Genomic DNA, 23,080 nt, shown 5'->3' with positions numbered 1-23,080 from the left:
AAACAAAGTCTTTTACAGCTGGACAAAATTGAAAATATCAGCTTATTTAGCTGTGTTTGAAACAAAGGATTAGCAAATTAACATTTTTCTAGAGAAACTTGTTTATGTGTCCTAGCCCTCCTAAGTGAATCCATCAAAGTCCAGAGTTCATTGTGTTTACAAAGAAGACATTAAGATATAGTCATGTTCTTCTTCAGAAATAGTAGCATATCCACATTCTACGCACTGATTGCTGCCCTTTGGCTTGAAACAATATCTCCTGCAATAGTGAAGACTATCAGAAGAGACGGATGTTGCTGGTATGCAGAGCAACTCTCTTGCATGACTGGATAACACAGGAAACTGATGTTGATGATCTCGCCACCATTGTAATGGGTTCTGGGCAAGAGGAATGGACTCCTGATCCTTGTAGCTCTCTATTTCTTCAGTTACTTTTTCAAGAACAGTCTTAGTATTTTTCTCCACTTTCACAACATATACATCTCCAAAAATGGAAGCAAGACCAGCATTAGTTATCTTTGGAGAAAAAGAACTTTCATCTGTTGGAGCAATGCAAGCATCAGCAGATGTAGATAAGACAGAAACAGAGTCAACTTTAGCTAATGTGGATGCGTCAGAAGCATCTTCATCCATCTTATTCTTTTCATTTGGTGAGATGTAGTTGTGCTGATATCCTCAGCTGACAAGGCTGGTAATGCAGGAAGAGGTGTAACATCAGTAGCTGAATCCTGTTGGCATACCTGTTTAACTTTTCTTTGGCTGATTCTGTTCGTAAGAAGTGGATGCAGCCAGAGGGAGGTTTTTGAACCAGGGGTCCAGAGCAGTTGCTATCTGGAGGAAATCCTTGTTTCCTTCATATCTGGTCGAAAGATCATTCACAATAGTTGCTTTCATGTATTTCATCAATGTTGAATCATGGTCGGACGGTGCCATAAGTGTAGTCAACAGCTGATTCTGCAGTGGAAAAATGATCGATATGGTGGGTGTTTCTTCTTTGCACAACACTGTTGTGATTGTCTGTAGTGGTTTCAAACATGCCAATACTTATTCAGCATTACTAATATCAGTTTCCGACAAGATACTTACATCTTTGTTCACACTGCGCACCTCTTTGCTGGTTAGGGCAGCATATACAGCTGGTTGTAGTTCCAGAAACCTTTCAATCATGTCAGCTGCTGAGTTCCATCGGGTACAAACGTCTTGAATTAGTTTGTGTTTTGGTAAGTTTAGGAGCTCAATTTTGTCTCTGAGTATTCCTGTAGCAACTGCACTGCGGTGAAAAAAGTTTACAATTCTTCTGATCCTGCCAAGAAGTCTGCTAACATCATTGATTTTCAGTCCTTTTTGGGCAGCTAAATTTAAAGTGTGTGCATAGCAACCAATATGAGGGTTACATCCTGCTTCTGCCATGTTTGAAGCATTGTCAGTTACCAGTGGAGGATTGGATGGAATTCCCCATTCATTAATAGCTGACAGCAGAACTGCAGCAATATTTGGACCTGTGTGACTCTCGGGTAGAGCCCATGTTTGTAGCACATAACTCTGAAGTTTCTAATCAAGAGAAATAAAACATGCAGTTACTGTAACATATGATTCGGTTGCTCTGGAAGTCGAACCATCAGTTGTTAATGCAGCTTTAGATGCTACATGCAAGCAGGCTTTTACATCATCCTTGACTTGTAAATACATATCTGGGATAATTTTCTCAGAGAAGACCTGTCTAGATGGCACAACATATCGTGGATCAAGCACCGATGCCATGTTTAAAAATCCTTTGTCTGATACAACACTGTATGGATGTAAATTGTGAACGATGAAACTAGCAATGGCACGAGTGATAGCTGTGGATCTTGGTGATGAAGACTTGTATTTAGTGTGTGTACCTAGCGTATCCGCAATCTTTGGTTGTCGATCTGAAACAGTATGTACACTTTTAATGGAACCTTTGGCTGTTGTGTTAGAGGTTGTGTCACTCTGTTGCACAGTACTTATGGAAAGTACCGATGGATGGTAACACCGTAAATGAGTCGAGAGGTTTGTCCTACCACCTGCGTGCTTGATTTCAGTTTTGCACATATTATTACACACAGCAACAGTTTTGTCTATTGTATTAGTGCTAAACTCCCTTTATAGTGAAAAATTATTCCAAACATAAATCTTTGCTCTTGGGTTCTTCACTAGCTCATACACAGAAGCTGCCATTTTGATAACTACATTAAACCTAATAAAAGACATTGGTGTGCTCAAAGCTAGTTCCGGATGGGCTAATGTTGGTTAAGAAGAAGAAAAAATGGTATACCAGTATTACTATACTCGTATCGTGATATACCACTTTGGGCATTTTGTATTTCGGTATATCGTTACACCCTTAGTAGGAACAGTGTTCAAATTTAAACAGCTTGCTTTTGATTGGATGTGGTGACTTGCCAATGCATCAGATGAAATTCACAGACCTGAAGCACGCAAATATCTGACCAATTTGCCATGGTGTAGGTAGGGTTAGCACATTGGAACCTTGGCTATTGAAGATGCCTGATGGTCTGAATATGTTTATAATTAGAAATGAGATAATAATAACCTATCATCTGTGTTGGTGTGAGATAAGGAAATCAGGAATTGTGGGCAGGAACTCTACCAAGTCACATTCCTGCCCACAAATTCTGACCCTATGGTGGGATTTACCATCTCAAACTGTTGCTTATGATGGACTCTGTTAGTCTCACATGTATTGAGACATATGTATCATTTTTCCAGCAATGACACTAAAAGTGGTGTCTGCATCCACAGTAGCATCTTTGTTAAGGTTCTTTGATTCAATTTTAACTTTAACTTTGGGATAATATTTCTATATATCTCAAGTTATTTCTGTGTGTGTAATGTGAGCACCCTGATATGCTGTGTATTCCTGTGTAAAGTCTGTTTGCTAATATCAGGGTTCCCACGCTACCGGGAAACCAGGAGAAAGTCAGGAGAAGTGATAATTTTTTTCCAAACCATGAAAAGTTCTTGAATTTTGCAAACATTGTCAAAAGTCTGGGAAAACCCCAGGAATTTTCCTCCACAACTTGACGCCTGAAACATTTACATAATTGAGTCGTAGCTGAACTAATTGTGAGTTAAATTTATCGAGTTCTAGCCAGAATATTAGGAGGTTGCAGTATGGATCATTTGGGTGTTTGCCATAAATATATTTGTTGAAACAATCCAAATGCTCAGTGGATTAGATTCGTCTAGTAGACTTTTTGTTTCACAGTTCGATATCCGTATCTTTTTTTATAGGGAAGGTATGAAAACCAGTCTAGCATCACAATAGGCCAGTATGGTGGCATTAAAGCATAGCCGCTAAGCGGATGAGCTAGCAAACTTAAACATTGTTAAATCGAGTTATACCTGCATGAAATCGGTATGAAAATGATTTATTTTCTCAGAAATTGCAATTATTAAAATCGTTATGTCTTTAATCTGCTGAAAGATGATAAAACTAATGCATCAATGAAATTTGAGCTGGTACTAGCGATTTCGATTGCTAGTCAAACAAGCACACAGAATCTCACAACCGCCATTTGCAAATATTGTAGAATTTTTTTTAATATGAAAGTTGTATGCTGGTTGTAATAAAAATACAAAAACGAAAGAGCACAAAATTCTCTATATTTATTCTGAAACCAACTTCCAGAATTTTGTTGTATCACAGACTACCACGTTGACATGTGCTGTCTTACACAGGGAGCATATGAAGCAGGGAAACAGACTACTCTGCTTGCAGAATCAGACTGGCCAAGTTTCTTGTAGTTGTTCTCGAAATAAATATGTTGAGAATTATATGTTCTTTCTGGTTTTTATGAAAGGTATCAGACTATTGGACTTCTGATGTCGTTGTTTGAGAGTTGTGAAGTCATGTGACTATTAACACAAATGGTGAGTACTGGGTCAGGTTTCATCTATGCTGAGTTTCGTCTAGTCTATCAGTGGGTTGAAGACATAACAATTATAATACTTGCCATTTTTGAGAAAATAAATAATTTTCCTGTCGATTTCATGCAGGTATAAGTTGATATATCTTACGGTGGCAGCAGATTCTAAATTTTTTATTTGTAATTGCTCTGAACCCACAATCCATCCTAAATGTCCAAGTGTGAAAAATGGGTTTGGAATGTTTGGAGGAAACCTGGATTAGAAAAATTTCAAATCTCTGAGCTGAACTTTGGTGCAAAACTATTACACAGTGACTTGTAGCTTGAAGCATTGGTTTCAGATGTTAAATAGAATGCAGGAGAAAAGGGAAATTTTTGTCCCTTTTATTATATATTAAGAAATGATAAGAGCCCATGAATCAGTACAGGTTTTGGGACTGGGTATTGAACTACAAGAAGACAAGTTGACGTTACAAAAAATTAATTCCTTGTTTATACAACAATATATAATTTTGAAGGTCTTTTGTCAAAATTTAAATCAACCCTTTGTAAAAGTCTTTAAATGATGGAATTTTTAACCAAATCATCTTAAGAAGTTTAGGTTTGTTGAAAAATCTTGTTTCTGATTTTATTGGCACACATAAATTCAGGGTTAAACTTTTTTCGTTACAAGATAAGATTCTAATACTTTGTGTTTATGGGGGAGGTCATACTGTCATAGGAAATGTTTACTTTGTATAACATGCACATATATTGCTCTAGAATCCTTTAGAATTAAAGGTTTGAAAGGAAACAAAATAATTTATGCTTATTATTTTGTTTCCACATAGCAGCATAATGCAGGTCAACAAAGTAAAGTTAGAATTTGTGTTCTGTACATTGAAATGGCTTTAAATGCCAATTTATAGGATTATAGTCAGATTTGTTTCATGTGACTCATTTTGTGGTTTTGTACATGATCATCTTTTCTGACATTTATGTTTTGGAGAGTCTTGAAAGAGAAACGTCTTCAAATTTGGAAAATGTTTTATAATCCAAAATATTCTTTAATTCCATTTAGTAATGGTCATATGTTAACCTTGAAAAAATTAACTTCATCCCAGAAAAAAACTGGAAAAGACCTGGAAATTTATATTTAGAAAAGCGTGGGAACCACGTAATATGCTATTTATTCCCATGTAAGGTCTGTACCCTGGTATGTGGAGTATTTCTGTGTTTAGTCTATACCCTGGTATGTAGAGTATTTCTGTAAAGTTGGTACCCTGATATTTTGTGTATTCCTGTGTTAAGTCTGTACCCTGGTATGTAGAGTATTCCTGTGTAAAGCCTGTACCCGGTATGTAGAGTATTCCTGTGTAGAGTTGGTACCCTGATATGCTGTGTATTCCTTTTTCACCTGTGTAAGCAGAATCATAATGCCCTTCACAGGTAAGATGACTCCATGTCCTGTGGAACACTTGGCTTTGTGGTCTTGCAGAAGTTTAAATTTTTTTACATAAAATCCAGGAATATAAATAAAAGTCCTATTGTCTTGACAGATTGATAATTTTTTTATTATGTTCAGAAATTCAAGGATTGCAGTGAGAGTCATATTGTCTTGGCAGATTGGAAATGTTTGTTAGCTACTGAAATTCCAGGATTGTAAATAATAGTGCTATTGTCCTGACAGATTAATTTAATTCCAGGATTGCAAATGGTGGTCCTGTTGTCTTGACAGCTTGATCATTGTATGTTAGGTATTGAAATTCAGGGATTGTGGTTGAAAAATGTTTGTCCTGAAAGATTGATATTTCTTTGTTTGATATTGAAATTTGGGAATTGTGAATGGAAGTTCTATTTGTCTTAACAGATTGTTCATTGTCAGATACTGAAATCCCAGAATTGTTAATGAGAGTCCCATTGCCTTTACAGATCATTGTTTGTTAGATACTGAATTTTGAGGATAGTGAATGAAAGTCCTGTTGTCTTCACTGATTGGTGATTATTTGCCAGGTACTAAAGTTCAAGGATTACAAATAGGAGTTATATTGTCTTGACAGATTGGTCATTGTTCAGTGTTGAAATTCAAGAATTGCAAATGGAAGTCCTGATGTCTTGACAAGTTAATAATTGTTTGTTAGATACTCAGATTTTTGGGTTGTAGCTAATATGAAATCCTGGAAAATTGGTAACCACTGATTAGTCCAGTTGGTCAAGAATTTCTGATGTGTTTTGGCAACATCCACTCAATGAAGAATTTGAGACACTGGCAGGGATAGTCCTGGCTTTTAAAAAGCTGTCGCCAAAAAAATCGCCAACCTCAATATTTTGTCGCCAATTTTCAAAAAGTGTCGCCAGAACAAGTAGTGTACATTTTTTCAAGTGTTAATTTAGTCTGTTAATGTAACAGGCAATGAAAATTACAAAAGATGAGTTAGTTAATACTCTAATTACAACAAGCATTAACAAAAGGTTACAAAGTGTTGCATGAAGATCCGTCGCGATTTTAGGGCTGCCCACTTGTTGAATGCAGTTTTAAAGTCTAATTTTTCACGTCTGTACATGCTGATTCTCATTAAATTCTCGAGAGATGAGATGCAGAGTTTATTTCTGATGTCAGTTTTTATGAGGTTCATCTTACTGAATCCATGTTCACAGTCTACAGTGCTGACAGGTGACACCAGTAGTCTCTCAGCAGCCCCCCCCCCCCCAACCTTATGGCTAGCTTCACAAAGCTTGTAGTGAATTGCTTCCTAAATCCCAAGAATGATCACTGAATGCTGTATAAATTTTCTCGACAAGCAAAATAGGATCTCCATTCCCACGAATGAAACTTACAGGAGTCAACACCTGGCAATATTGGGCCGTATATATAAGCATAAATTCACACCCAATTTAGGGATTCTTTCACTCCTGTATTTTGAGAAATAAATAATTATTATTAATTATGCAAAACTGTTTTTTTTGCTATTTCTTGTTGCGGAGTTTAAGTCTCTGCAGCTGTAACACGGATTGATGGCAAAAGGAAAACATCAATGAGTAAAATGCTGCGCTGGCGACAGATATAATTGTGATTGAGATTTTTTCCATTTGCTTTGTATTTATACGCAGTAGTCGGTACTTCAAAGGTTATAAGTTTTCTATGAAGGTTCAGCAAAACTATTGTATTGGTATATGTCAACAACAAAAAAAAAAACAACAGAAGGATTAGCCATTCAATTAATTGTATCTGTTCTATTCGCGTCTTCAGAAGTCGGTCAGTTGTAGGTATAGTTCGGTAGCATGATTGACTGTATCACAGCATACAGTACTCAGCCCAGATGTCAGCATAAGCAGATTATGATGTAACAATGCATGGTAAAGATGGGGTTGTCAATACGAACAAAGGATTGTTTGTGTAACAGATTGATTCATATGCATTGCTTAGTCAAGTTTGTGGCTTCCTTTCATTCTCCCTTTTAATTTATCCAGTCCAAATCCATGATTGTATGTACAAATTAAATAACCAAAAAGTCTGTCGCCAAAAAAATCGCCAGATGGGATATTTTTATCGCCAATAAGGAAAAAAAATCTCAATTTGCGACATTGGCGAAGCCCAGGACGATCCCTGCACTGGAGTTGTTAATGTCCAGTCAATGAAGAATTTGAGACACCGGAGTTACTAATATCCAGTCACTGAAGAATTTGAGACACCTGAGTCACTAATGTCCAATCAATGAAGAATTTGAGACACGGAGTTGCTAATATCCAATCAATGAAGAATTTGAGACATCTGAGTCACTAATGTCCAATCAATGAAGAATTTGAGACATGGAGTTGCTAATATCCAATCAATGAAGAATTTGAGACATCTGAGTCACTAATGTCCAATCAGTGAAGAATTTGAGACACGCAGTTGCTAATATCCAAATCAATGAAGAATTTGAGACATCTGAGTCACTAATGTCCAATTGATGAAGAATTCTGATGTATCATGAACTAATGTTGAATCTTATAAAAATTTCTGAAATTGGGTTTTCTAAAATCTAATTATTGAAGAATCAAACATCAGAGTTTTTAAAAGAGTTGGAGTTTGCATAATTGAGTGAGAATTTTTTTGAAATCTTGGGAACTGGTTGTACATTGTCTTGATTATGATAATTAAAACAATGTTATAATTTTGTCTGGGGGAGTAATGGTAAAAAAAAAAATATATTTAGTTTTAAAACTTAATACATGGAATCATTTCTGTTATCTCTTCTGCTCATAGACCAGAAGAGCTTATAGGATGGATATCCATCATCCATTGTCTGTCCAGTTGTTAGCAGAATTTTGTTATCACCACTCCTTTAAACCTGGGGGATCGATAGCAAAATTCACACACACACATGCACACACGGATGCATACACACACAGACAGACAGACAGTGGTCTAATTGATCTTTAATGAAAACTAGGACATTCAGTGTAGCCACCACAGTGGCTTTGGTGAAAATTCTTGGTGTCACTACTTCTGAATGGATGGTTATACCAACATACGGTTCTTATGATCTCTGGTTGATCCTAAATGAAATCACACAATCAGATCAGCCCAACTCAGCTACTTTGGTTTGTCCTTGAGTAAGGCACTTTACTCCAGTTGCCATACGAAATAACCTACATGCATTGTTGTGCTGTAAAACAATAAGCCAGACCTAAGTGTAAAATAATGCTGATCTTGTATCCAGTATATCCATCCTGGCAGCAATCTTCAAAATCTTGCTATTGCTACTCCTTCTGGATGGATGATCATATTAACATGGAGTTTTCACCCAAAGATTCATATGATGTCTACTTGGTTCTAAATAAAAATGGTGCCAATCATTATTGTTACCATAGCATCTTCCATGAAAATCCTGTTATTTCCACTCTCCCTGAATGGAAAAGTCTTATCCTAATGGAGTTTTCACCAAAGACTTCTTGTGGTATCAGGTTGGTCCAAAATCAGAATAGTACTGGTCTGACTGCCAATAATTGTGCCAGTTTGAAAATATTGTTATTGCTGCTAATCCCAGATAGAAGACCATTTTGACATGGGGTTTCTCCAAAAGACTTCTTTTGGTGTCTTGTTGGTCCTAAATGAAAATGATGCTGATTTGACATCCAGTATGGATACCACAATGACCATATTGAAAATATTATTGTTACACCTTCTGAATAGATGGTCATATTAAAATGGAATTTTCAACAATGGATTTTTGGAATATCTAATTGGTTACAAATAAAATTGTGCCAATGTTGTACTCAGTATGATTGCCACAACAGTTATCTTGAAAATCTGGTTTATTTTGCTACGTCTCCAAATGGACAGGGTTTTCAACAAAAGACATAATGTTTGGTTGGTCCTAAATGAAAACTGTACTAACTTTACATCCAATATCTCTGCCATGGTGGCCCTCTTGAAAATCTTGTTATTGCTCCAGAATATCAGATGGTTTCAGCCAATGGAACATCAGATCAGTCAAAGCTTTTGAAGGTTTCTCATTCATGATGAAAATGTTTGAGAATTTAAATGTTTTTTTGGAGATCCTGCAAATATCTTAATAGATAAGGCCTGTTTCTTTTTTTTAAAAAAACATTCAAGATATTATGACTGAATTTTGGTCTGATTCCTGCTTAATACTCTGTGAATATATCATTCTTACCAAGGAAGCAGTAAGAAAGTTGTTTGAAATTCTCATTTTGAATATACATAACGTAGTAATTCTTGCTTATGGTAACTACCCATTAAGAAACTGTAAATGTTTAATTTGTTGCAATTCATTAATCATTTTAAGGCAGCATCTTGAAGAGCCAAGAAGAAGAATTTGCCAAAGCATTACATGAACTTTCTAGAGAGTCTGAATTTAACCTGATGACTTTTGAAGCCTTGATTGATAAAATCAGAACTCATGTTGCTGCGGTAAGATCAACATTTGTGAAACAAAGTAGACTAATAAACCAATTTTGCAAGCAGAATAATAGTATTTCTTGCTATAACCAACTTTTTGTCTTAATTAAAACCAGATCTTCTGTACCTGTTTTTCTAATGCATTATTCGTTCCCATCTCTATCACTTATAGGACCATATTTCATTAAAGTTGGATGGTCTTGCTGGGTATATGACCTGATTTTTGAGAAGTGTATAAAGTATGAATTTTGTAAGCATTGATTGATCTGTATGTAACATTTTTGTATTTTAAAATAATTGTTTTGATAACTGATGACATTTTAATGAATTCATTTATTTGCATGAACTGATCCCACTTTCTGTAAAAATATTCTGCTTAAGTACATATTTATACACAAGGGATTATTGTATTGACTGTTTGTTAGATAACTGAATTGTTTTCATTCTTTGGTTACTTGCAATGTCTATTGTAATTTACAAATTATTAACATTATGGATCGGTAATGGGGTCTATTTCAATTTGGATCAGTAATAGGTATTTTTCAGTATGGATCACTAATGGATATATTTTAGTATAGATCAGTAATGGATATATTTCAGTATGGATCACTAATGGATATATTTTAGTATAGATCAGTAATGGGTATATTTTAGTATGGATCGGTATTGGGTATATTTCAGTATGGATCAGTAATTGATATTTTTCAGTATGGATCAGTAATGGGTATATTTCAGTATGGATCAGTAATGGGTATAGCTCAGTATGGATTAGAAGTGGGTATATTTTAGTATGGATCAATAATGGGTATATTTCAGTATGGATCAATAATGGGTATATTTCAGTATGGATCAATAATGGGTATATTTCAGTATGGATTAGTAATGGGTATGTTTCAGTATGGGTCAGTAATGGGTATATTTTAATACAGATCAGTAATAGATATATTTCAGGAACAATCAGAAATGGGTATATTTCAATATGGATCAGAAATTGGTATATTTCAGTATGAATCATTAATGGGTATATTTCAGTTTGGATCAGAAATGGGTCTTTTTCAGATTGGATCAGTAATATGTATATTTCAATATGGATTAGTAATGGGTACATTTCAGTATGGATCAGTAATATGTATATTTCAGTATGGATCAGTAATGGGTATATTTCAGTGTGGATCAGTAATGGTTATATTTCAGTATGAATCAGTAATCAATATATTTCAGTATGGATCAGTAATGGGTATACAGTCAACTCCACTTAACTGCACATCGGTTAACTTCACACTCCGGATAACTGCACGTAGTCATGCCGGTCCCATTTTTTCCCAATGCTTTTCAATGGGAACAAACTGCGGATAACTGCACTTCGCTTAAATGCGCACTCCGGATAATAGCACAATAAATGTTCTGCCTGTGGCACATTATTCAATACAATTTTTCTCCGGTTAACTGCACAATGTATAGTCAGGATTAGTTATTGCCAGTCCACTGCTGTAGCGCTTCAAATAAGCCGACAATTAAGCCAGTAAATGCGACTTCGTAAATGATTGACATGTAAAGGACGCCATAGGTGGTAGATATGGTAGATGTATATTCCCGTTCACCAGGGAGCAATAGCGTGGGAACAATCATAGTTCAGCATAGGAAACTTTGCTCTAAACTGTGATTTGAACTTGGGGGTACTCATCGGAAGTTCAGCCTTGAATTTATGAGCGTTTATTTTTGAGTCTAAAATGACTAGTCGCAAGTGTAAATCCCTGACGTTAGCTCAAAGGTTTGAGGTCATAAAATGCGTTGAGAACAACAGAAGTCAGGCCTCTGTTGCACTTGAGTTTGGTGTTAGTCACAGTGTGATTTCGCGAATCCTCAAGAACAAGAAGATCTTTGAAGACTGGCAAAATAACAGCAATCCTTCTCGGAAGCGCAAACGAGGTGGCAAGTCTGAAGATGTTGAAGAAGCGCTGTTACAATGGTTCGCTCAAGCTCGCAGTCGACAGATTCCGATAAGTGGACCACTGTTGCTTGAAAAAGCTAATCAATTGGCAAATGGTTCGGGTTTGCATGATTTCAAACCAACACATGGATGGTTGGAAAGATGGAAAATGCGCAACGGAATTCAATTTAAACGACAACACGGTGAAAAACAGGATGCAGACGACTTTGGAGCTGAACGATGGGTAATTGATGTTCTACCCAAAAGTCTTAAAGACTACCAACCAAAAGACATCTTCAGTGCCAATGAAACCGGGTTGTACTGGCGGGCATTACCTGATTGGACTTTGTCTTTCAAAGGAGCAGAAGTACCGGGATGTAAGATTGCCAAAGATCGTTTGACAATTTTGCTTGCATGCAATATGGATGGTAGTGAAAATCTGGATGCCTTGGTGATTGGCAAAAGCAAATCCCCTCGATATTTTAAGAATTTGAAAAAGCTGTCAGTACAGTACGAGGCAAACAAAAATGCCTGGATAATGACAGAAAATTTGGAAGAGATGGTTGAAGCGCGTTGACAATCAAATGCGTTTGCAAAAGAGAAGCATCATTATGCAGTGAGACAATTGTGCAGCTCATGGTGACGGCATCAAACTGTCAAATGTTAAGATTGTTTTCCTTCCTCCGAACACAACTTCACTGATTCACCCAACGGATCAAGGAGTTATAGCGAATTTCAAGAGTTCTATAGATCGCTTGTTATTCGAAAACTGCTGTCAGACATTGATGGATCATCTCCCTTAGAAAAAGCGTCCAACAAGACAAGGAAGCTGACAGTTTTAGATGCACTTCATGTGATTAGAAATGCCTGGAGCAATGTAACAGTCAACCGTAGCAAACTGCTATTGGCGGGCCAGTTTTTCAGTGCCTTCTGATGACGAGTCACTTGATGACCCCACCTATATCGGTGAAACCCCATTCGAAATGCCACACGGCATGAATGTAGAAGAATTCGAACAATATGTTGCAGTAGATGCGGTCTTCAGATGGAAGGTGAAATTGAAGACTCAACCATCGTTGCAGCTCTTACAGAGACAAAACAAGAAGAAAATGATGAAAGAAGTGATGACAACAACACAGTAGATGACCAGGTTTCATCTAAAGTCGCTATACAGTCACTCCAGAATTTACACAGATTCATGGAACAGAGAGAATGTGAGCAGTTTGAACCGTTTTACAAAATAGAGTCGGCAATTCACCAACTTATTAGTAAAACTTGTGTTCAGACATCAATTGCCAATTTCTTTTGGAAATCATAAATTTCGTTGTGTTTGATTCAACAATATGACGTTAGTGCTGTTCATTGTAGACTCTTGTTTCATTTAAGTAAACGTTGAAGGACGGATTCTAATCATCTTTTTACGTTATTCTTCACCTATATTCGTGCCGTGCTGATTTAAAGCTGTACTGTACCGTACTTCGGTTAACTGCACACTCCGTTTAACTGCACAGTCTCATGACGGGCCCGAGGCTGTGCAGTTAACCGGAGTCGACTGTATTTCAGTATGGATCAGTAATGGGTATATTTTAGTATGGATCAGTAATGGGTATATTTTAGTATGGGTCAGTAATGGGTATATTTAGTATGGATCAGTAATGGGTATATTTCAGTATGGATCAGTAATGGGTATATTTTAGTATGGATCAGTAATGGGTATATTTTAGTATGGATCAGTAATGGGTATATTTTAGTATGGATCAGTAATGGGTATATTTCAGTTTGGATCAGTTATGGGTATATTTAGTATGGTTCAGTAATGAGTACATTTTAAAGTAATATTATGCTGTTCCATCCTTTTAAGTGAATATAATAAATTGGTAATGAACATTGACCTCATCTGATTTTCAGCACTTGTGGACCATGTTAGTAGAAGATGCCAACCTTGAAGGAAACTTGAGGATCATAAAGGACTTCTTCCTGCTTGGGCGAGGAGAGTTATATCTGGCCTTCATTGATCAGGCACAGAATCTGCTGAGAATTCACCCCACAGGCACAACAGAACATGGTGTGTATAGTTTGGCAAACGTACTATGCCACATGATTTTTTAATGTTTTTTAAGTCAAAATGGTTGTTACACCTGATGCTAAGAACATTTTTGTTTTGGGTAATTTTATTTATATTTTTACAGTCTGTTATTGTCCATGCAATATGAATCAGTACAATTCATCTGACATTTTAAATAATGTGTTTTGAATTTGGCTATTAAACTTCGGTTTGTTTTGCATTTCTTGTATAGGTATTCCTGGTAATGTGAGTTCACCCAGCTGAATATAATTTGTATTTTATTTGTATGCCCTTCTTTTTCTCTCCTGACCATTTCAGAGATGTCAAACAAGTGCCACAAGTACAAGCATTTCAAAGTCACATGCAAGAAGGGCTGTGATGATGGCAATATACCTATTGAGCATTGATCCAAATTGAGAATAGATAGCAAAATTATGGATTCATAGAAATGGTCCCCACATCCTTGTCAAAGACTTCCAGAGCCACAATGACAGCAACAATCACTTATAATGCCATGGAATCTGTGGCAAGCAATTCTGATCATGCACTGTTGGAATTGCAGATGTTATATCATATACAGGTAGCTCTGTCCTCGAGGTTGTCAGCAATCATCTGAACAAAACTGAGTCAGATTTGACTCCATTTGGGTGGCCAACTAGGCATAAGCCCCCACCCATACCTTTGTATGGCCTTAGTGCCTTTGAAACTGGGCATGCAGGAATACTGTCCGGCTTTGCCAGACAGCTAGGCCCACAAGTCTTGTACCATACACTTTATGTTGTAATGGCTGCCAACCAACCCTGTTTAGCCAGTTAGCTGACCAGTGTACATATTTGACAGGCATGACTTGTCATTTCAAATTGGTGAAACACATGTAGGTACATGAAAACAGTATGGCAGACCAACCTCACAAATTCTATTACCTGGCTGTCCTGGACCAATAATTTCTGCAACTGGCAAGTTGGACCCACAATACACATGGTGATTACACAGCATCATCACTGCAATGCAGGGCTTGCAGGAGTAGGGGAGGAGGACAAACCCCCATAAACAAATGGGATTGCAAGACTTCCTGAACATTCCTGTCTGACTGTCGAAAATATAGATTTCAGCTTTACTTTGACAAATAGAAGAAATTTATATAGAATTTTGTTATCTTGTGAATGCCCTCCTTCTTTTGACAGTCAATACCACTTACAAAGTTTAGGTAAAGTAATCACTGATGAAGAGGATGAGGATCTTTCTGAATTTCCCACAATTGACAAATATTGCTGAAATTACCAGGCATCTCCCAGATAAGATTGATGACCATGGTAATTAGAGATCCTTCTTTTACATGAGTCATTTGCCTGGAAGTTTCTCACTCAGCTGGTATGAGTCACATACTGATGCTTGCGACTCTGATAAAGACACAACCGTTGTTATATGTCCATTGTCATCTCTTACATGGTGGACAGACGTGTTTCCTGCCACATCAGAGTTGGTGAGGAATGTAGTGTTAACTTAATTCCTACTTGAATTAATTTCACTAACAATCTTTCATCAAGCTGGGAAGGCATGGAGTTACCAGGCTTGAGAATTGGTCTGCCACATTGCCAAAGTAGTCAGTAGAGCAGCTCACCACTTGACCTGATAAGAAGAGTTGACCTTTTGCAGTCTTCTGTCAAACCCCACCATATGGCAACCCTTTGCTCTCTTCCTTTCAGTGTCCCCATTTGTTTGAGGTCATATTGAGGAGTCAAGAAGGCAAGCAGAATAGGAATTGCCACTTCAGTTTTCTTTGTAAGTGCCTGCTTCATTTTGACCTCATCAGGGGTCATATAAAAAATGAGGTGATCATTGCCATAAAGACTGCAAAAATACTTCTCGGCAGTAACAGTCTTTTGATCAGGTGAGTTTTAGTTGGCCAAGCCAAGATGGAATGGAGGGAGAGAAAACACAAGTTTCCACTATTGATATACCTCTTCACAAAGTATCTTAAAAGTTCCTTCACTTTGAGGGGCCCCGAGTGGCCGAGTGGTCTAAAGCGCTGTCCGTCACGGATCACTGCCATCTCACCTCTGTCTGCGTGGGTTTGAGTCTCGGGCTCGGCAAATGTGGATATGTGAGAAAGCTTGCCGGTAGCTTCTCGTGGGTCGGTGGTTCTTTCCGGGGTTTTCCCGGTTCTTCCTCCACCATTAATACTGGCCGCCATGTATAGCCTATCTTGTGCTGAAAAATGGCGTTAAACCCTATAACAACATAACAACATCCTTCACTTTGACTATCACTGGATAATGTAGCAATGCAGAGCCCTTCCATTTGTCCTCATCCTGAGCCCTTGGGCCTTCACAAAGACATTGGCTTAAATCATATCCCACTTTAGGATGTCCTCCACAACAATGGTAGCATACCTGGATATTATTCTGCAAAAACACTAAGTTCAGTTTTAGTGTAGGATATGAACAACCCTTCTCCCTTCTTTGTAGTTTAGGGTGGATAGTGAATTTGGAGGATTCAGAAATTGTCTATTCTCGTATTTTTCATCTAAATAAACTAGTTGATCTTCCTGCAAAAATGAATTGGCAGTATCTTTTGTGAGTTGGAGACATCTGTCATGACTTACATTATGGTGCAAGTTTCTTGTCTCTTTGCTCAGCTTATTGTTGCAGCAGACTTGATCCGTCGCAACCACCATTACATGTGTCCCCTATAGGTGGCCATCCTAGCAAAATTGTGTCTGATCTTGGGTCATTTAGATCACTTGATACTGACCTAAATCAGACACTTCATACTAAACTGGCACGGCAGGAAGCAGCTAGCAGCAAAGAATACCTATGCAAGCCTCCTAGCAGAAAGTCACATTCTCTACTTGCAGACACCAGTTTGTAAGTAGGGGGTACAAGCACAATTGCTACCATGCTTCTCAACACTTATGAGCAAGTGGTTGTAGAATAGAAAGCTCTTCACATCAGTCTCCAAGGATCCATGCTAGGAGTGAGCATATCTAGGGGAAAATAATGTTGATATTAAAAGAAATTTGTGGTAAATTACCTCATCACACAAGGGTATGGGACTTCCTCCGTTGGTTGCCTAAAACCATATAAACATACAATTCCAATACATCCCAGGCAGACTGTGTCCTGGCTGATTCATTATCAAGGAGAAGCCAGCTGCTTCATGTATGCTGTGGTCTCTCCATTCAAAGATCTTTCACTGAGTTTGTGCTTATTGGAGCCAATCAGTGCTAGACCTATATAAGGCAGAACAACAACTCCACACCTTTGTCTTTCTGTTCTTGGACCCAGTGACCTGGGCTGTCCATGCCCTGCCAATCAGATGGGTAAGGATGTTGACATATGTCTTACCACCCAGAAGGTTCGATGCTGAAACTTACCAGAAGATGATGAAAAGGCTAGCATAAATAGTTCTGATTGCTTCTTTCCAATAGGACAGATTCAGGGTTAACAGTCTGCATGATTTCATGACAGATGTGCACAGGAAAATGTTGTTCAAGCAGTTGAGGTCATTTGTATACCATCTGTGTCCAGGGAATCTCCATCACACCTGGATCTTGTCAGGGATGCCTTGCATGAAGAAGAATTGTGCACTTAAGTTGTGTAGAGAATCTTGACAGCTAATAGGCCCACCACTTTGAAAGTTTATAAGGGGTAGTTTTCAATGACTGGTGTTACATTGACAGTGTCACTCTTAGCTTCCATCCAGCTGTTGGTTGGTTTCTCTCTTTTCCTCTTGGAGGACAAAAGGTTTGTCCCTATTGTAACAAGATAACTGGGTTAGATTTCAAATTTATTACAGAACACTTTTGATGGTGACAATAATACAATATTTATTGATGAATGACTTCAATGGAAAAAGAATAATGATTAATATTTGTGTATAAGACCAAAATTTTGGACAAAATTAACACAATCCACACAAACCTAATATTGTAACATAAATGTAAATACAAATACATGACCTTACACAGTACAAGGACAAAGGTTAATGATTCACGAAAAGAATGATGTGTTTTTCTCAAATAGCAAAAATGTTTTACGGTAATTTCACACGACAAAAGTATGATATGTTTCACTCAAATAGTAAAAGTGATGTACCTTATTCATATAGTAAAATGATGTATTCACTCAAATAGTGAAAAATGAGGTACTTTACTCAATAGTAAAATGATGAAACAATGGAACAGATATCATACAAAATATCTTTACATTCCCAAAACACTGGGTGTCACAAACCTCAAAATTAGCCCATGGCTAAAAGATTACTTGTATGGAGTTACACAAAACACTCCGTCACTAGCATACTTGGCTACCAGTCACACTGATCAATCAATCAGTCAGCTTTACAGGTAGTCACCAAACACCATACAATTCCTTGGTCAGTCAAGCAATCTGCGCCCACCAATCAGTCAGCATTGCCCAGTCACCTGCTACTCAACCAGCAACACACTGTTCAATCAGCTGCACAGCCACCATTCAACCATCTCCGTTGCCAGCTCCATCATCAGCACCACAGCCTTCATAGTCAACTTCTGTGGTCAGCTGTACAGGTGGCACCCAGTCAACCCTGACCACTATGGTCAGCTCCACAGTTGCCATGGTCTGCTCTGATCACCATGGATCAGCTGTGGCTCTCATCAGCTGAAAATAAATCTGACACCATGTACCAAGAATGAAATGGGCATATAAGATAGCACGTAATGACATTATATACGGTAAGCTGTACAAATTACATTATTGGCATAACATTACAAAGCATTAAACAGGTTCAGAAGTGAACCTACACGATTCTGATAAGAATACTACGGTAATAAACGTTTCTTAATAAAATGTAACTTTATTGCTAATATAAATCTCCTGTTAAGTCACATTCAAGAATAGAAAATATTTGCATTATACTATGCAAGCCAGAGTTACATAGAAAATATGCACACAGTAAACATGGTAGTACAATAGGTATAACCTATAATATACACAAGAAATTAATAAATAACTCGCGTACCTCTACAGCTGAAGATTTGTAAGTCCTTAAGTAGACTGCTCACTGACAAGACTTTCCATAATGTAAAGCTTTCATCCTATGGTGAGGCATTTATACACAGACAGTGTAGCCCTACATCGTCTGTACACTTCATGAATATAGCTTTTCCCATCAAAAGCACTTTGCACATGGGGCATAGGATGAAGTGAACCCACTGTTTTGAAATATTGTACAATATACATAAATCACACTTGGGTATCATTGTAACAAAAAAACGAAACCCAAGCACATGTATTTAATAAATAAAGGGATTTATTCAATTACGTGACACCTGTTATGATAAAGTGATACTGTTCTATGAGTTCAGACATGGTCAGATGTCATGAAAGAGACAGACCTGCCAACCCTTATGATTTTGCTTTACGTCTTACAGAATCGACCATTAAAATATTGACATATGAAATAAAAGCAAAAAATATGGAAATATTATTGTTGTGGTCAAATCTAGATAATTGGCTCATCCATTTTTGTTTTGGATCTGTGTTTCATTATTAGATTCAGTGGAGTTAGGAAACCAGTCTAACTTTACAGTAGTACCTCAGATGCTGCACATATATTTTTCATGCATCTGCATGATCAGACTGTTAATTTTAGATATTTTTTTTAATGGCAGCCAGCAAGCAGTACATATTGAAGACAAAAAGGAAAATAAGCTTCTTAAAAAGTGTTAATCAGTACAGAAGAATTTTAAAGGAATTTAGATTATTGTGAATTAAAACCATGAGGGGATACAATTACAATTATTTGACATCACATGTCAATTTGGTATGTCTCATGGCCGAGGATATGATTGCCATCATTATGTGAAATGGAAAAAAAAATCCAGGAATTATGTAAAGTTGAGAGATAACAACAAGCCTTTGAGCTGCATAAGGTTTGAAAATGAAGTCTGTGGAACTGTGCTAGAAGTAAATAAGGTGTAGTTCTACTTTAAAAACTTTTAAGTTCAACATCCTGTTTAATATTGTTGCATCAGTTTTGAATACCAACTTTTTGAATACATGTTTTTGAACTTAGCAATACTATTATATTGTTACACCTTACTGAAAACTGGTCTAACTTAGAGAAAAAAATCAACTGCCTTACTGAGAAGGTCTTGTTAGAATTGGCAAGTCTGAAGAGATGATAATGTGAGCAACCGTCTTAATAGTTAATTGGACCATTACAGTGCATCAGAATTATGACAGTATTGAGTGACAGTCAGCTCACAATTTTGATCTATGACCAGGAAATTCCTTCTACACTGCTTATTGGTGTTCTGAAATCATCAAGTCATACAGCATTAGCCAATATTTTAGTTTATAAATACATTCTCATTAATAGCTTCTTTCTCATGACACAAGTGTTATGAACTTTCAAGAATCTTTCTCATATTTTCAGTATCACAAATTTAATGCCATGTCATAACATCATGGCAAGGAAAAGGATAGTGTGTAAGGTATCACAGTGTACAAAAATTTATTTTAAAAATGTTAAAAATTTGTTTTACTTGTTTGTCGAATGAAATCTTATCATATTTGATCTGCAACTAGAATGATATAAATGTGCTATCTCATCTCATCTCATATCTGTTTTACAAACCAGTTTTTATGTATTATGTTTATTATACAATGACTGTATACTCACTTAGAAGTCAAGTCAAGCAGCAAACAATATAGACCCTGATCTGCCATTACATAATGCACTGGCAACTTAGAATCAATGTTTTTTGTTCTACTGTTCTGCTGATTACTCTTAACAAACTGCATAGACCCAAATTTACTGGTGCCTTATGCAATGACAGATCTGGGTCTGTGCATTTTGCCATTGCTCTTGACTCATAAGTGAGTACATTTGGTATTCCTTTTTTCTTCCAGATGTGAACATGGCTTTTCAGCAGGCAGCAAGGAATGTCTTAATTAGTGATGACAATCTTCTACAACGCTTCCATCTTACTGTGATCACCAAACAAGACAAAAGTAAGATATTTTTATATACATGGATTACGTTACTATTGCAGAGAACAGAATAAAATTTCACTCATATTTTTTCAGCAGAAAAGTGTTATTAGGAGAAGCATTAAGAGAAGGAAAAAGTGCAAATAATCAAACTGTTTATTACATTTCCTTGGAAAAACACACTGAATTCAGTCAACCTCGATTTAACAAACTTGGTAACAATGATTTCTGTTATATTATAAAAGAGTTTTCAAGTCCCAAACCTTGTCTTCTTTCCATTTATAAACATTATAGTAAAATAACAAACTCTGAAACAACACAAAATCTGAAATGTCAGAATGAAAAGTATTAGTGTAGTTAACAATAAATTCTAAGCTGAGAGAAAGGCTTTGTTTTGCTTCATTTTGCATTGTTACCATTACCAGAGATTATACTCCTGGCAATTAATTAAAAGTCCTTTATCAGTGTATATTCATTGCCATGTAGTCAGATAAGATATGAGCAAACAGCTAATGAACGTATTACAATATCCATCATGCTCGTTTGCAACTCATAAGTTATGGTAATTTGCTCATTTCTTTGTGATGATAGCACAGACTTGAAATTCAAAGAAGAACAGATTATAAACCCTTAAGATAAGATTGAGAATACTTTATCCAAAACCCTTACATATTTTTTATTCTCTGGTAAATTTCATGATAAAATAACCAAGACAACTCTTGTTCAACAGTTAGGCAGATTATTAGTGGAGGTGAGTAATTGGCAATAGAAATGGCAGATTTTTGATGTTATGAAGTAGTTTTGAAAGTTTCAATTTTTTCTTTAAATCCAAGGCTGACTATTTGATTTTACTATAGTTCCTCATTTAAAATATTTATATATAAAGTTCTCTTGTTCATTAGGACTTATAAAGGGGTGGGTGGGATTTATGTTGATGTGCATTTTCATTCAGGTGGTAATTTTCTAAACTGATTTGTTTTCAAGAACTTCTACCATGAAATGTTGACATTTTATAACAATCCTAAAGGTGCCCATCTCTACATATGCAGTTATAAGTTAAGTGATAATAAAAGTTTAACTCATTCTCCAGAAGATCCCTCAGCAAGTGGTAGCAGTGCTTGGAGCCAATCTGATCGTGTGGAAAATGGCTGGAATTATCTTGGCTTGACTTATACAGTGGAGTGGCCACTTCATATTTTCTTCACACCAAAAGTTCTAGAAAAGTAAGAAATATGTTGTATAGCAATCTGTTTATAAAATTTTATATCCATTTGAAATATTTTTTATACAGCTTGGAGCCGTGGCACCATTGTTGGTGGAGCATCGGGCTTATAATCTAAGGGTCACAGGGTCAGTAGGTCAGCCTAGATCAGCTGCCTCAATGTGTCCTTGGAAAAGGCACTTAGCTCCCATTTTCTCCTTTAAATATATTCCCCAAAAACATGAATTTTAGGAATATTTCTTCACTACCATGGGATTCATCAATTCTAGAAAGACAACAAAAGTTTTATTTTCATGTCTGTATACAGGTTAGACAAAGGTGAAAGATTTTTTACCTATTTCCTCTCATGATCACTGCCAGGTGGCACCATTAGTAAAATAGTTTAAGCTTTCACTATGGTATGAGTAAATGTCGCATGTAGTCTGCTTAAAAAATCTCCATGATTTCAAACCAACCATTTTTAAGTCGGTAATTTATTGTGTTACAGTGACTGCAGAAAATTGGTAAACTTAGTTGGGATTTTTTTATTTGGTATTTATTTCAATATTTTTCAAAGTTTATGGACTTTGTATTTTATTTCCAACCATTGTAAGTCACACATGTTAGACTGACAAATATGTGCACCATGTTTAATTGCAAATATTGTTTAAATTTGATATTTTGTGAAATTACAGGTGGTGTTTATTTTGGAGTTATTTCCCATTTTTTCATTGCTGACCACCCATGTCTTTAAGCCAGCACTGTGGATGCTAAACATGGTTAGTTATTGAGGTTAAAGAAGAAAATCATTTTGCTGCCTTGCACAGTTGGTAAAAATCAGCCACAAGTTTGGTCATCTCTCTGACAAATCCTTGACCTAGGAAATTCAAAAACTTTTCTCCTTCGAATACATTCTCTAATCACATTATCTTATTAATGTTAGCTTGCTACCTTGCAAATCCAGCCCTACTATAAGATGAAAGTCGTCTTATTGTCTATTTTTAGATAGATAAAGAGTAGTAACTCTTGCTCATTACCTTCCCTTGGTACCACCAGTGTCACCAGTTTTTAGCTTTGCTGTGTTCTGCGACAAACACAGTGGAATA

The 23,080-nt window shown here is 36.6% G+C and overlaps 1 protein-coding gene across 1 annotated transcript in view; it reads left to right on the top strand.

Moving 5' to 3' along the window:
* LOC149801956 (gamma-tubulin complex component 4-like) overlaps positions 1-23,080 on the top strand; it is a 66,370-nt gene that overhangs the window by 22,590 nt on the left and 20,700 nt on the right. Inside the window, exons 8-11 of the mRNA XM_089956355.1 lie at positions 9,689-9,813; positions 13,640-13,796; positions 20,693-20,794; positions 21,864-21,996. Of these exons, the coding sequence (XP_089812481.1) occupies positions 9,689-9,813; positions 13,640-13,796; positions 20,693-20,794; positions 21,864-21,996 (517 nt within the window). The remainder of the gene's footprint in view (positions 1-9,688; positions 9,814-13,639; positions 13,797-20,692; positions 20,795-21,863; positions 21,997-23,080) is intronic.

The sequence above is a fragment of the Sinohyriopsis cumingii genome, chromosome 4, assembly GCF_028554795.1.
Source record: "Sinohyriopsis cumingii isolate HCF-2022 chromosome 4, ASM2855479v2, whole genome shotgun sequence".
Classification (NCBI taxonomy): domain Eukaryota; kingdom Metazoa; phylum Mollusca; class Bivalvia; order Unionida; family Unionidae; genus Sinohyriopsis; species Sinohyriopsis cumingii.
This window is presented reverse-complemented; position numbering and strand designations above follow the sequence as displayed.